This window comes from Triturus cristatus, chromosome 7 (genome assembly GCF_964204655.1).
Source record: "Triturus cristatus chromosome 7, aTriCri1.1, whole genome shotgun sequence".
Taxonomy (NCBI): Eukaryota; Metazoa; Chordata; class Amphibia; order Caudata; family Salamandridae; genus Triturus; species Triturus cristatus.
Window position 1 is genome coordinate 822,160,452 of NC_140590.1, and position 15,468 is coordinate 822,175,919.

General features: G+C 43.4%; 1 protein-coding gene across 4 annotated transcripts in view; it reads right to left on the reverse strand.

Moving 5' to 3' along the window:
- The window catches only part of HMGXB3 (HMG-box containing 3), a 519,976-nt gene that overhangs the window by 49,377 nt on the left and 455,131 nt on the right, over positions 1-15,468 (reverse strand). For all 4 annotated transcript variants that reach the window (XM_085617738.1, XM_085617735.1, XM_085617736.1 and 1 more), the window contains exons 17-18: positions 8,273-8,406; positions 7,759-7,875 (exon numbers count right to left, since the gene is read on the reverse strand). In XM_085617738.1, the coding sequence (XP_085473864.1) occupies positions 7,759-7,875; positions 8,273-8,406 (251 nt within the window). The remainder of the gene's footprint in view (positions 1-7,758; positions 7,876-8,272; positions 8,407-15,468) is intronic.

Below are 15,468 nucleotides of genomic sequence, written 5' to 3' on the forward strand. Positions count from 1 at the left end.
GCCTTTATGTGGTGGAGCGAAAGCAACAAACAGTTGCTTGGTTTTCCGAAAAGGTTTGGTTCTATCGATGTAATACAGCAAGGCTCTCTTAACATCTAAGGTATGAAGTGCCCTCTCAGCTACTGAGTCTGGATTAGGGAAGAAGACTGGCAGTTCGACTGACTGGTTTAGATGGAAAGGGGAAATGACTTTAGGGAGGAATTTTGGATTCGTCCTAAGAACCACTTTGTTCCGATGTAGTTGTAGGAAGGGTTCTTCGAGAGTTAAGGCTTGTATTTCACTTACTCTTCGCAGTGATGTGATTGCGATGGCGGCGAAGGTTGGGCATTTTGCGTTTTCTTGTGTGGCGAACAGGTCTATGTCTGGTTGTCCCCACTTTTGGAAGAATGGGAGTAAGACTTTGGGGTGTAGTTCCCATTCGTGTATCTGCTGTGTGTGGCGACTTAAGAGGTCGGCCACCTGGTTCTGAACCCCTGGGAGGTGTTCTGCTAGCAGGTAGATGTTTTGGGGAATTGCCCATCTCCAAATTTGTTGCGCCAGTTGGGACAGTTGTAGAGAATGTGTCCCTCCTTGTTTCTGTATGCAATACATTGTGGTCATGTTGTCCGTGCGGATGAGGACAGTCTTGTTTTGTAGATGCACTTGGAAGGATTTCAGTGCTAGGAACACCGCTAGAAGTTCTAGGTGATTGATGTGGAGCTGTTTTTGTTGAGTGGTCCACCTTCCCTGAGTGGTGTGGTGAAGGAGCTGGGCTCCCCACCCCGTGAGAGATGCGTTGGTGGTCAGCACAACTTGTGGAAGAGGCTCCAAGAACTGCCGCCCTTTGGACAGGTTGATGGTGTTCCACCACTTCAGCGAGCGAAGTGAGCGGCTGTCCACCAACACCAGATCGGTAAGTTGTCCGTGGGCCTGGTTCCACTGTTGTGCTAGACATTCCTGTAAGGGACGCATTTGAAGGCGTGCGTAGCGTACTATGGCGATGCATGACGCCATCATGCCTAAGAGTTGCATGAACACTCGTGCGGGGAGAGAGTGATGTGTTTGACATTTTTTGATGAGAGTTTGTATGTTGGCTATCCTGGCTGTGCTGGGATAAGCTACGGCTTTGGATGTGTCTATGGTGGCTCCCAGGTATTGTTGTACTTGGGAGGGTTGTAGTTGAGATTTGGGATAGTTGATGGTAAATCCCAAGTTGTGTAGGGTTTGAATAGTGCGGTGAGTGTGGAGAACGCATTTGTCAAGAGTATTGTCTTTTATGAGCCAATCGTCCAGATAGGGGAAGACATGGATTTCTTGTCTCCTGAGATATGCTGCCACAACTGCCAAGCATTTGGTGAATACCCTGGGTGCAGTTGTTACTCCGAATGGGAGAACTGTAAACTGATAGTGCTGACCGTCTACCACGAATCGTCGATACTTCCTGTGAGCTGGATGCATAGGGATGTGAAAATATGCGTCCTTGAGGTCTAATGTGGCAAGGAAGTCTCCTTGTTGAAGTAATGGAAGGACCTGTTGGAGAGTGATCATATGGAAATGATCCGCTTGTATGTACTGGTTTAGTAGTCTGAGGTCCAGTATGGGTCTTAAGGTTTTGTCCTTTTTGGGAATGAGGAAGTATAGGGAATATACTCCTGTGCCCTGATGTTGTAGTGGAACAGGTTCTATTGCGTGTTTTTGAAGCAAAGACTGTATTTCTTGTTTGAGGAGCGTGAGGTGGTGAGACGTCATGGGACGGTGCCTGGGTGGTATGTTTGGGGGTGGGTTTATGAGTTCGAGGCAGTAGCCAGATTGGATAATTTGTCTTACCCGCCTGTCTGTAGTGATGGTATTCCAGACAGGTAGGAACTGTTGAAGTCTTCCCCCGACCGGAGTGGAATGGTCTGGGGGGAGTGGTGGCAAGTCACTGTTTGGTGGCTGTAGAGGTACGGGTGTTGTTGTTGTTGCCCCGTCCTCGGCCTTTAGTATTGTTTCCCCGATAACCTCCTCTAAAATATCCTCCGTTAGGGGATGTTTGACCTGATGCTTTGAAGGTGGAAGAGTTGTCTGTTCCCACATTTTTGGAAGCTCCTCTATAAAAGGAGCGACGAAAGGAGCCTCTGGGTTGAGTAGACTGCAATGCTCCCATAGATTTGGCAGTCTCATTATCTTTCTTCATTTTTTCTAGGGCAGTGTCTACTGCAGGCCCGAATAGTTGCTCCTGATTAAAGGGTTGAGCAAGAATGGTGGTTTGGACTTCCGGCTTGAAGCCGGAAATGCGCAGCCATGCGTGGCGTCTAAGCAATACGCTTGTGTTGACTGCCCTAGAGGCGGTGTCCGCTGCGTCTAATGCACATTTAATGGAGGCATTGGATATTAGTTTGCCCTCTTGGATGAGGTCAGTGGCCTGTGTTTTGACTGGTTCAGGCAGGTGTTTCAAGAGATCCTCTAGTTGATCATAATGGGCTCTATCATAACGAGCCAATAGGGCTTGTGTATTGGCAATACGCCAGTGGTTAGCAGCTTGTGCGGCAACCCTTTTGCCGGAAGCCTCCAAGAGTTTAGACTCTTTGTCTGGGGGCGGGTTTCCGGTTGTTTGGGAGTTCGCCCGCTTTCTGGCATTTCATACGACTAGTGAGTCTAGGGGGAGTTACGCCTTGATGTACGCAGGATCTTGTGGCGCCGGTCTATATTTTTTTTCTATTCTGGGGTTGAGAACTCTGGCCCTGACAGGGTCTTTAAAAACCTCATTGGCATGCTTTATCACTCCCTTAATCATGGGTAGAATGTGAACTGTCTTTTGCGACTGCTCAAAAGTGTCGAGTAGAAAATCCTCCTCAGGAGTGTCGGTGTGCATGGTGACGCCATGAAATGATGCTGCTCTGTTTATAAGCTGACCGAACCCTAAATGGTCATCAGGAGGGGAGGGTTTTGAGGGGTATGGAGTGGGGTCAGGGATATCAGGCATAGGGTAAGTCCAGTCATCTACTGGTGCTGTGTCCGGGAGTGTAAAGGGATCAGTAGGATCAGTGGGATAAGTAAAGAAATCTGGGTCTCCCCCTCCCCCTAAATCATCATCATCCTGTGGAGGTGGTGTGTGAGAAGGAGATGGTAGAGGTGAAGGCGGGGGGGTGGGGAGGGTGGAATAGGAGGTAATGTAGGAGAGGAAGGACGTATGGGTGAAGTGGCACAGTCCTTCTTTGCAGGTGCTGGAGGAGGTGTTGTGTCCAGCTACCTTTTCTTGTAGGGCACCGCTGTGACATGTCCAGTTTTTGGATTTATGTAAATCCGTTTTTGCTTTGGATCAGGCCGAAAGAGTTCCTCGCTGTCCGAAGGCGGCTTTAGCGCCGACTTTTTTGTTTCTGATTTCGATTTTTGTAACTTATGGACTTGTTTTGGCACCGAGGATGTTTTTGGTGCCGAAGAACTTTTCGGTGCCGGTGGAGTTTTTGGTGCCGAAGAACCTTTCGGTGCCGAAGGATCTTTCGGTGCAGACGAGCCTTTCGGTGTCAGTGGAGACCTCGGCGGCGAAGAACGTTTCGGTGCCTGTGGAGATGTCGGTGCAGAGTGACGTTTCGGGGCCGATGGAGATTTCGGTCTCGGAGCCTGCTTCGGTGCCGAAGGTATTATAGGCACAATAACATGAGGTTTGCTCGAGCCCGAGCCACCTGCAGGCTTACTTTTTTTCGGAGCCTGGCCCGAGGGCGGGGCTTCTGAAGATGTTTTTGGATCGCGACTGGGCCCAGCTGGCAGAGTCTTGACCAATGTCTTTTTGGGTGGTGTTGGGGTAGGGGGGCTGGTACTCACAGGCTGCCCCGGATCAGAATCGTCGGCCTCGGACACGATCTGGAGATCTTCTGAGTCGTCGTCAGGGACATCCTGTGCAAGAGGTCTTCTGGTTCCGGAACCGGCTTGGCCATGATGTGGCGTCGAGCTCTTCGGTCCCGGATAGTTTTCTTTGAACGGAATGCGGCGCAGGCTGGACAGCTGGATTCGTTGTGGTCTGGTGAAAGGCACAAATTACAGACCTCGTGGTGATCGCTATGAGGAAACTTTGCTCCGCATTGGGGGCATTTTTTAAAAGGTGTCCTTTCCATCAGCCGCGTCCGGAGTCGGTCCGATATGGATTTCGACGTAGAGTTTTCAATTTTAGAGAGTTGTGGTGATTGCTATAAGTTTTCTGCTGGAGCGGAAAAAAGTTCATCCGAACCCAATGGCGGAAAAAAACAATCTGAGGATGGAGTGGATGCCCATGCGCACTGTTGTCCAGGGGAGGAGTCACCAATCTCGTGACCAAAGACTTCTTCCGAAGACAACAACAACCTGCAATCATCCGAGCCCAACACCAGATGGCGATCTTATCCTTAGTGTGTGATCTGCAGCTCATATGCCTCGAACTTATGGTTTTAGGCCTTTTCTCTTGTTGTTGAAATTAACTGATTAGAGATTTTATTTGTATTGTATATATTTATGAAATGATGAAAAATACTTTTTTGTGTAAATATATATTAGCTATATTTGCATTTAAATTTGCTAATGAACAATTTTTTTGTACTCTGTATACTCTCTCCTTTGTAAGAAAATGTTCTTAGTTCGACATAAAAAGCAATCAGCGCACCACTATTTATAAGTTCCATAAAATACAAAATCTGTATCCAATGTTGTTTTCTTCAAATTCTCCTTTTATTTCGACTTGCAAATGATTCTAGTCTAACATACAATATGGAAGGATTATAGAAAATAGTGTAAATCCTCATCATTGTTATGCCCATATTCCACACTGCGTAGTTTACACATCCACCCTGCCTCGTTCTGTCTTAAAGACAGTTCTCTGTCCCCCCTCTGGGATTCAGCAGTATATGGTCTATCCCCATAAACCATGTGTCATGACTTTCCTGCATGTGGAAAGTGAGGGGGTATTTAAGATCACCATTCCTTATTGCACGCGTGTGTTCCTGGATTTGCAGCTTCAATGATCTGACAGTGCTGCCTACGTAGATCTTATTACAAGGGCAACCCAAAATATAGGTAACATATTTGGTCGTACAATTAATCAGACTGATATTGTATACTTATGCAGTGTTAAACGTGACACGTATAGCTTATAACCTGGCTTTGATAATATGAAATATATACTGTTGGTATAATCACAGTACAGCTGTGTTTGTTTCTTTGTTTGTCATAATTTATATGGTGTTTTTATGTATTTTATATGTATGTATTTGTTATTCAACAGCCCTGAAGAAGTCCATTTGTAATGGACGAAACGCATTGGCTGATCCACCCTTCATGTTGTATGTTACACTAGAATCATTTGCAAGTCGAAATAAAAGGAGAATTTGAAGAAAACAACATTGGATACATATTTTGTATTTTATGGAACTGATACATAGTGGTGCACTGATTGCTTTTTATGTTGAACACAGGACAGTCCAGTTGAGGACCACACCTTGACAGTGGGTGTTTCTGATCGGGTGCACACATACTCTTTTGGGGGTATTTACTGTTCTTTGGGGATAGCAGGTTAGGTGCTAATAACTTTAGGGTCTCACTGTCAATTGTTGTTTTAATGTTCTGAGTTTTACCTACCATTCACAGAGAACCCTATTCACCTGCGACCAAGGAAAACAATCCTCACACACCCACTCAGGGGACGGTGATTTGCAGGAGCATGCCTCTGTACACGTGTAAATATAAACGTGGTTTTCAATTTCCAAGCAAATAATTTTTTAAGATGTGTACTGTTGGAAACATATACAAACAAGTAGAGGTTACATTTTAAACCAAGTGAAAACATTTACAAAGAAGCAGAGATTTAACTTCAAAATGTTTAAAACTGTTTGAAATGTGAAACAGTTAAACTGGCTTTACTCAACCATCATTTAAATAGTTTGAAATAGTTTTAATCATGTTCAGTTTATAAAATTAGGTAACCACCGCACAGCTGCTAACCCTCTCAAATTCAATTATGCTTTTCTTTGTAAAATTGGGACTATAACAGTTCAACTTCAAAATCTTATTTGGAAGCTCCCTCTGATCTCTGCATCCACCCTGGTAGGCCTGCCATTTGCTAAGATCTTTTGATTTTACTAACACCATTGGTAAAATATACATTCTCATAGGGGAACACAGCCCGCCCTCTTCATCCACTGGTCTGTTATGTAATTCACATCTTTCTTACGCCCTCTACAGCAACAGCACAAAGCAATGTGGATACCCACTTCAGTCACTGGCTAACTTTACTGTGAGTGAGTGCATTCTGCTCATTCACAATGAGCACACCTGCCCACAAGTAGAATTTCAGTGCCAGGAACTACTAGGGCAATTGGTGCTTTTTGATACCAAAAACAATTTTTGCTTTCAATCACTTATGTTTTTAAACTGCAAAGCCCCAGCAGCTTCTTTAACAGTAAAGCTTTGCAAAAACAATGACAAAACAAGCTGTGACAAAATTAACTCTGGAAGTCTGTGCCAGACCAATTTTCTTTGCCAAGACTTCTCTACCCTAGGGAGGCTGATCTGTGCATCTTAGACAACCTACTCCTCATACTTTTCCATTTAACTTTTCATCGGCTAAGTTAAGACTGTGTATTTAAAGTTACTCTATCTTTGGGTAATTTGTCATGCATGATTTCGCGATGCCACTTTAGGTGTGGAATGGCTTCATGCAAGATGTTAGTTCAGTAAAATATTGGTTATTATTCACTGAAATCACATTAAATTAATAAACTTTTACAAAGTGAATTGCGCGTACCTTACACCGGAGAAAATAAACTGTTATTTTCACAGACATTATTGGCACTGTCCCCGATGCATCCAATTAGATGTAGACATTATACACGTTATCGACATGTCATAAACTTCAGCAAAACTGGGAAAGGATTACACTACACTTATCTGAATGCACAAGTAGACAATCAATTCCCAAACACCTGGGAGTCATGCATATTAGGGTTATTCCCTAGAGATAAAGCGCATAGAACCACAAGTCGATTCCTGGATCTGGGCCTTGTGGTGGCAAAAAGACTTATAACAAAACTTTGGAAATCTCAGGACCCTCCATCACTACTGGCCTAGTCTCGCTCTGTTCTAAACTGGTCAAAGGCCGAGGGGGTGTCCCTTAAAAAGGAAGACATACTGGGGTTGCGCAAGTTAACACTCTCAGATAATTGGGTCTCAATTCTTGCAACACTTAAAACAAATATACAACTCGCTCCAGGTATATATATCTAATAACATATGGAGTTTGAAATAGGTTAAATTGGGGGATCAGAGCTAACCTTTCTTGAATTGGAAGGAATGACGGGATCTGTGCAGTTGCACATTCATAGGAAACTATTTTGCCTGAAAAGTATTGGATACATGACACTGAAACTATGTGTATGTTCTGCCACAGGAGGGATCCCTTAAGCACTGTTTTGCCTGTAAATCTTTAGATTGTTAATTAGTATATACTCTGATCTTTTAAGTCCCGCCGGAAATCGGCAAGATATTTGCAAATAGTTTGGTTGTCATAGTATACGATGTGGACTGTATAATTCTATATATGATTATAAGACCACTGAATGGGGACAACTGATATAATGTGGCCTCTTGAAAATTCGGTGTAAAGTTTTCCTGTGTACATGTGCTATGCACCTGGAGGAAATTCACGTCTTTTTATGTCTTACTGTTAAAATTATAATAAACAGAGCAAAAAACAAAACATTCACTGAAATCACTTTTAATCAGGTCTACAGTGTAGTGTTGGAGAATGGAAAGTAATATATGACTTGGCCTTACCTGGTGAGGGCATACTTTGTACACTTTGCCACCTGTGAAGTCCAATGGGGGCTGTTTAGCTCCACTCCCGTTTTGCACAAAGGCATGAAGGGCCACAAGTGAGCTGATCAGTATGTCCTAATAGTAGAGGAGAGAAGGGTGTACAGTGCAGAAATAAGAAGTGAACAGTAAGGAAGAAAAAGGGAAACATAACGGATGAATAAAGTGAGCATTACAGAACCATTATTGTTTGAAACATAGAACACACATTTATTTATAGAATGCATGCAAGGGATGCAAACCATAAAGTATTGAAAAGAAAAAGTGGGAGGAAGATGCAGGGTGTGGAGGATCTCTAGGCATCCCTAGGGATGGACGATGAGTGTCTTCCAATGTAACCAATGAAGGAAGCTAAGAGTCTAGATAAGGAATGGGATATGAGAAAAATGTCTATCTACAGTCCAGTGAATGCTAGCAGCCATGCAGATAGAAAATGTTCTGGACCTTCTTTCTGGAGGGTTAATCAGCAGCTTACCTTGCTGGTATTCAACGTCCAGGGGATTTCACACAAAGTCAGAAAGTGCTGTAGGTCCTTCTCACCATAAGAATCAATCTGCTCCAACTTCAGGGTTCCATCCTGCAGCAGACGCACCAGTGCACTACCGTTGCCTTAAGGGTAGAGATACACATTTAAAAAAACATACTGCTTCCTTTCTCACTATGTAAAAGTACAGGTACTTTTCATCAACACTGGGTGTCGAAATTCGAAATTCAAGCACTTGCGATGGGGCAATGTATAATCAAGAGAGCACTTTTACAAGGACTCAATGCTTATTATACCTATAACTTAGTTATTTTGGAACAGAATACCGACAATACTTCTAATATGGCAGAAATCTGGTTACCACAATGCTCTAACAAGCATTGGCAAAGCCAATGGGTCTCGATTTCAAGGCTTTGTCAATGATTTTAGGTAGGTCGCCATGTTGTACAGAAGCACAGCTGCAAAAAAACAGCGATATGACGGGGCGAGCCAGCAACACAGAGGGAGGATGGGTGTGTGGGGGCAACACAGACAACACAGACTGTGTGGGGGGGGGGGGGGGGGGGGGGGAAGCACTATGATGTAGCAGATGTGTCCACATCATAGCACGTTCGTTTTTTTCGGTGGGAGGCAACAGACCTGCTTGGTGTTTGTCATGACAGCGCCTACTCCTAGCATCTTCCAGCACATAAAGCTCTCTCACCTGGAGTGACATCCGTCACTGCTAGATTGCGGAGTGCGGCACGTGACAGCAGGAGCAGCCCGAGTCTTAGAGCCAGGTATGTGCAGCTCGTTGCCCTAGGGCAGCGATGCATGATGCAGTGGGTATCTCTGCAAGGGGCCAGTACATAAGCACTGAACGGTGTGAGGAAAGAGTAGACGGCGGGGGGAAGCTGGGGGAGCAATACCAGGCGAGGTGCACTCATGGCAAGAGCACCGGCAGCTCTGGCTGCAATGACTACAGCACCCCGGTGCAGCAGCAGCTCAACCCCTTTTCTAAACTTCTTATGCCTACAGCTGAAGCAGAGCAGGCACCTCCCATTTCCGTCTGACTCCTTAACCCTTTCACTGTCTCTGCAGGAGTGCCTGCTACCGCAACTCGCCATCACAAGACCACTTCCCCTTGGAGAACTGACGGCTGCTCCCTTGCCAGCCTCAACAAAATCTACCATGGCACCAAGCTGCCCTGAAACACACACGCACCACCCATTTCAATTCGAAGGCACGGACAACGGGAGGGAGGGTGGGGGGTTGTAAAGAAGGCAGAGACAATGAGAGGGGAGTTAAAGAAGGGACAACAACCGGAGAGAGGGCATGGGGTAAAGAAGACACGGACAACGGGAGAGGGGTGTTGCGGGGATTCTGCTCATGCACAGAACTATGCGCAGGAAACCAGGACCTCAGTGAATTGTGGTGTACCAAAAAACTCACCTCAGTACCCAGAACTCCTATCCGACTAGCATCAGTGTCTCATTCGTTCTCCGTATCATCTCGAAGCTACCAATGATTAGACAACCCAGAAAATCTACTTAGATTACTCTCAGGAATGGTGGGAATCAGAAACACCTTGTCGTTATTATTCTCATATCAGTACACAACGTGAGTAATGAGAGACACTGAAAAGTTTAAAATGTTTATTTTTAACTACGTGCTCTAAGGTACAGTACTTTGGCTAACATAAGCAAACAAATGATCAAGAATATAACCATCAGCATTGTTACAATTCCATAGAAAATTAAGGGGGAAATCATATTACAATGATAGTGGAAACAGGTCCTATAATACCTTGTGTACCACCCTCCCCGGCTAGTAAGCTAGTTTTATATAATAATAGAAGGTCTCTAGGTTTGAATGGGGAACCCCATACTTCAAAGATCAGCTTAGGTGAATCACATCACAGGATCAGCTCTGCTTTATGTGTCTGGAAAGGTTTTCTCCAAGTGTCTGAATCATGCATGTAAATGCAATATTAAAGGCACCCGAGTTTCAGATATTTGCAGCTGTGTGCTTGTTGTGTCCAGAGCGTGGGCCGACCAACCTGAATTCAACAGCATACAGTGTTATTTGACCTTGACGGTTTCTGCATACAGTGTTCAGACTAAGGTTGCGGTGTAAGTTTAGGGATGTGAAAAACAGTCCGTTCTCATGTGAAGAAAAAGCAAGCAAGCAGTTTTACTTATAATAACAGCTACCTGTAGTGTTGTGTGCAAAAGCAACAAAGTGGCAAGATGGCGTTTAACTTCTAAAACGCTTATGCTAACATAGCAATGTGTGCAGGCAAAACCCTGTCTTCACTACACCCTCCCTTGATCGGACCACGAACACAATAGGGAAGCAATGTAGGAACGCAGAGTTCAAGTTCGAGTGAGACAGATCCAAGTTCATGTATTGAAAATCCATATAATTGGTAGTGAAAGTTCGAAAGGTTTGTTGGGGAAAATGTAAAAAACAAAAAACCAATGAATGGCGGTATACAACCCATTCTGGAAAGAAAAAAATGTAAGTAAAAAATTCCCGGTTAGTAAGCGCGAAGATGGACAACTGACAATTTAATCCATCAACGTATAGGCACAGTATGTTGCAACAGCCTCCAAGAGGAAGTCGTTGTAATGTTCAGTAAACTATTCAGTCATCCAGTCTAATAAACTAAATGAACATTCATGTTCTTCGATTACTGGAGCCTCTGGCACCATCAGAGGACAGCTTGCGTTTTCTTCAAGATAACTTCGTGCCAGGAAGTCATGAGCTGCAGCATATATATATCCCAATTTCCTAGGATTCCATGTGCTGCTGCACAGGCCATAATCCCGATACCAGAACAGTCTAACTCATGAGCCACTAAGGGACTCATCAGTCGATCATAATCCGAGGCAGGAGACGCCGTGTTCGACAGGCACAAATCCAGAGCCCATTCAAATGAACAATAAAGGCAATGGAAAACAGGTTGCACGCAAATAAAGTATGAGAACCGGAAAGATAATCCATAGGCTACGCTCAAAGTGGCCAGCAGTAGTGCTCCATAGTATTCAAGCATCCGGTTGCGCAGCTGAAGCAGCCGGGGCAGGCTATTGTGTGACACAGATCGTGCAGCCATTGCGGAGCAAACAAACCAACAGCAGCACACCAGCAGTCTAGGCGAGAATTAATGGAAGCCCGCCGAAGACACTGGAAAACATAGAATGAAAAAATGCCGGTATCACACCAAATATTGTTTGGAACAAGGTCATAAGGCCGGAGCCCACAACTTTGAAAAAATGTGCCAAGCCAGTTGTTGACGAGGTATTGAATATAGTGTGAATCAGAGCACCGAAATGAAGGGGGAGATCAGTATTTAAAAGAGCGTGCACCTTGGTGCGGGAGTTTGCTACGTGAAGGACAAATGTTTCACGAGAGGAACTTCTTTTTGAGACAATAGAGCCCTTATTCTGCTCATTTTGTTGAACTCTGCTTTCGAGGTTAGTATGGAAGGCCAGATGGATACATCCAGTCACCCATGCGGGGGTGGGAAAAGCACAGTCTTACAACAGACTACTCGTTGTGAGACAGTTACAATGTACGGAATCCCTACTAGCATCCCGCAGCATGCCTCATTATTTAAAAGCAAATAACTACCGTTAGCTAACAATGTGAAAGTGGGTTTAATCGATGGCACGGGATTGCCCTTCAGAATGCTGGCTAAATTTGGTGCGTGAACGTTGCATGCGCCATGCAATTGGATGTTCCTACAAGCTACTGAGTGATCAGGTGTGGACGTGTAATCCTCTCCTTTAAAATAAACCTCTTTACCCTCTCTCATGCACCTGTATGTAAGAGGGAGCGACCAAACTTCATGTAGGAAAGCGGTACCTAGCGGTTCGTATCTGCCTAAGGCATAGTGTTTCATACATTAACTGAACTTAAAGAAAGGAAAAGGCAGTGTGATTAACCCATGGATAAGCCACACAGCGGAGTTCGATTCGGCCACAGAGAAAGGTAAAGGTTCCAACTTCTCAATTTGCAATAGTGAATATGTCGCTTCCTTCATGGACATGAACTGTTGTTTATCAGTCAGATTAAACGGCAGGAATAAAGATGATATGTTCATGTAGTCCCATGTCCCATGTCTCTATACTAACATCCCCCAAAGAGGAGCCCTAGAGGCAGTTAAAAGTACATTGGAGAAGAACAACAGTCCTGATACTTTTTATCCTTGAATATTTAGCCATTGTATTAAAAGAAAATTACGTTGAATTTGATAAAACTATTTTTAAACAAATTCAAGGTGTTGGCATGGGAGCAGCCTGTGCACCGAATGTCGCTAATATCTACATGGGGGCTTTTGAAGAACGCTTTATATTTAATGAAATTGCCCCATTCTTTGAGAATATACAGTATTGGAACAGATTTATTGACGACATTTTTTTCATCTGGAATGGTCCAGAAGAACAATTACACGAATTTATCCTCTGGCTTAATCTATGTGATCCTTACCTTAAATTCTGTGCTAATATCAGCAAAGAAAAAATAGAATTTTTGGATATATGGATACAAACTATTGAAGGTAAAATTGAAGTGTCACTTTACACCAAGCCCACAGCGAGAAATACCATCTTACAATACCAAAGTTATCACCCTCGTAATCAAAAAGACAATATAGCATTCAGCCAATTCTTAAGATTACGTAGGAATTGTACCAACATAGCGAACTTTGAATTACACGCTAACGAACTAAGATGCAAACTTCTCAAACGAGGATATCCACACAGAGTAATAAGAAAGGCATACAAAAGAGCCAAATATTACAACAGGGAGGCCCTACTTCAAGAAAAATTCCACACAGATGATCAAAAACTTGTGTGTGTGACACGGCACTCCAATTTTGACAACAAATTACGCCTAATTATTGGCTCCCAGTGGCACATCCTCAATACAGGAGACCCAATGAACATTATACCTAAACCCACCTTTGCGTTTCGTCGTAATAAAAATCTACGCAACTCTCTAGTTAAATCCCACTTTAACAACACTAGTCAATTTGTCCAAAAATCCATCACAGGCAACAACCCCGTTATGGGAACCCATAAGTGTGGCAACTGCCATGCTTGTGAGTCAGCCATTACATCGGCAGAACTAGAATGGGGAAAGAGAAAATTTGTTTTCAATGAAATGACAAACTGTAGGTCAACTAATGTAATTTACCTTATTCTCTGTCCCTGCTATAAAGGATATGTAGGAGAGACCAGTAGAGAGTTTAGAAATCGATTAAGTGAACACAAATCTTCAATCAAAACTAAACGTAGAGGGGCTCCTCTAGTTGAACATTGGCAAGAGAAACAACACACAATCAATGAAATCAGATGGATTATCCTAGAAAAAGTGCACCACCCTAAAGATAATAACATTGATGCGTTAAGGACAAAAAGAGAAGTTTTCTGGATGTTCACTTTACAGACAGTTGACCTAGGACTTAATGAACATCTCCCCTGGGAAAATGCACTTCTTTAAATATGAGTCACTTTCAGCTTTTTTGTAACAGCTTTAGTAAATTTACCTTCCATTCTATATCCCCTTAGATCTAATATTCAGTTTGCTTGCCATTTCTAACATGGCCGCCTATCCTGACTATTCCTTTTCCCCTGGATCGTCGCACCAGAGACGCTTTCTAATTGCGGTATCTGACGCGGACCTGTGATTCTTTGCTGTATATAATTTAACTTTGTACGTGGATATGTCCACCCCATTTGCACGCCTTGGCACTTTGACGCTTGAATACCTTGTGTATCTTAGGCTAATAGGACAGCAGCAGCTTTTTCCAATAGCCCATTTTATCTTCCCGCTACTTCCAACATGGCCCCTACCTTGAGCCGTTCTTATTCTTAGATCGTGTAAGAGACGCTTTCGCGCTTGGCACACACGTTCTTTACGCTACTAATTAATAGAAATCTCCCGGTCTTTTCTCTGTATATAACACATAGCGGTAGTCTGGTCCGTTTGTGCACGGATCGACATCGATTCCACCTACCCGGTCGTTCTCGCCTGATTTCCGATCCAATATTCAAGGTATGTGTATACTCTGTGTATGCATCTGGTTTATCCGACCTGTAGAAATATGGTGTTAATTCCTGGTGTTGTTTTTGCTTTCAGTGTCCCTTTAATCTGTACCGGACTTCAGTAAATATAATTACAAGGGACCCTATTGTACTGGACCTCTCAGTTTATTCTTCGGAGTACTGATGTTTGATGTGAGTCCCTTTTTCGTGGTTATATTTTCCATTAATACAGTTTCTTATTCTACATTGGCGTTTGATATGGTTACTCACTCCATGTTACTGCTTCCCCTCAGTGACGCTTTATTTTCTACTCAAGTCGCCTCTTACCAATTTAAGGACCGCCTTGACGAGCTCCGTGACTTTTCTTTTGATTTAGGTATGTCATTTACAGCCCCTACAGCTTTTCATTTCCTTTAATCGCCATGATGTGGGTTAGTGGCTCATCTTATTGCCGCTTTCACAGTTGGTACCCTTTACAGCCACCTGCTTCCCTTGTGACCTCCTTCATGGAAGGTTCCTTTGTTTATACTGCCAGTTTTGTATAGCACCATATATAGCTATAGGTACTAACTGCTCTTATAGCTTTATTTTCTGGTGTTTATATGCCTTGATTTTTTCTCATGTCCTATTACAGTGCCATCTTTTGAGTAGGATTCTCTACCCTCCACCTCGTTCAAATGTGATTTATTTCTAACACTCTTCCATCGCTGAGACCTTCATGCCCATTATCTATTTTTCTATGTTATCCTGTGCCTACCTATTTTTAGAACTCAGGACCTTCGTTTTATATCCTTTTATGGTCACGATATATATACTTTAGCCTTGTATATATTTCCCTTTCATATACACACAATACAGCATGTAATTAGCAAATCGTCTTGATCTGGTTTTTTCTGCATTTTCATTGGACCTTTCTAATCCAATATACCGTTTTTCTATCTCTTTCGGTTTTTATATATTATATGCTTTTACCTATTTTAAAATTCTTTCTTTCCCTTTAATTAGATTTCTGCAATCATGGAAATCCCATTTATTGCATCGTTGTAATTGCTTCTATGCATGGACCTACGCCCTTTGGCACACATTGACTAAGTATGTGTCAGCATCTGTGGTTAATTATTTCCTTATTAGCACTTGGCATCTACATTAAAGAAACTT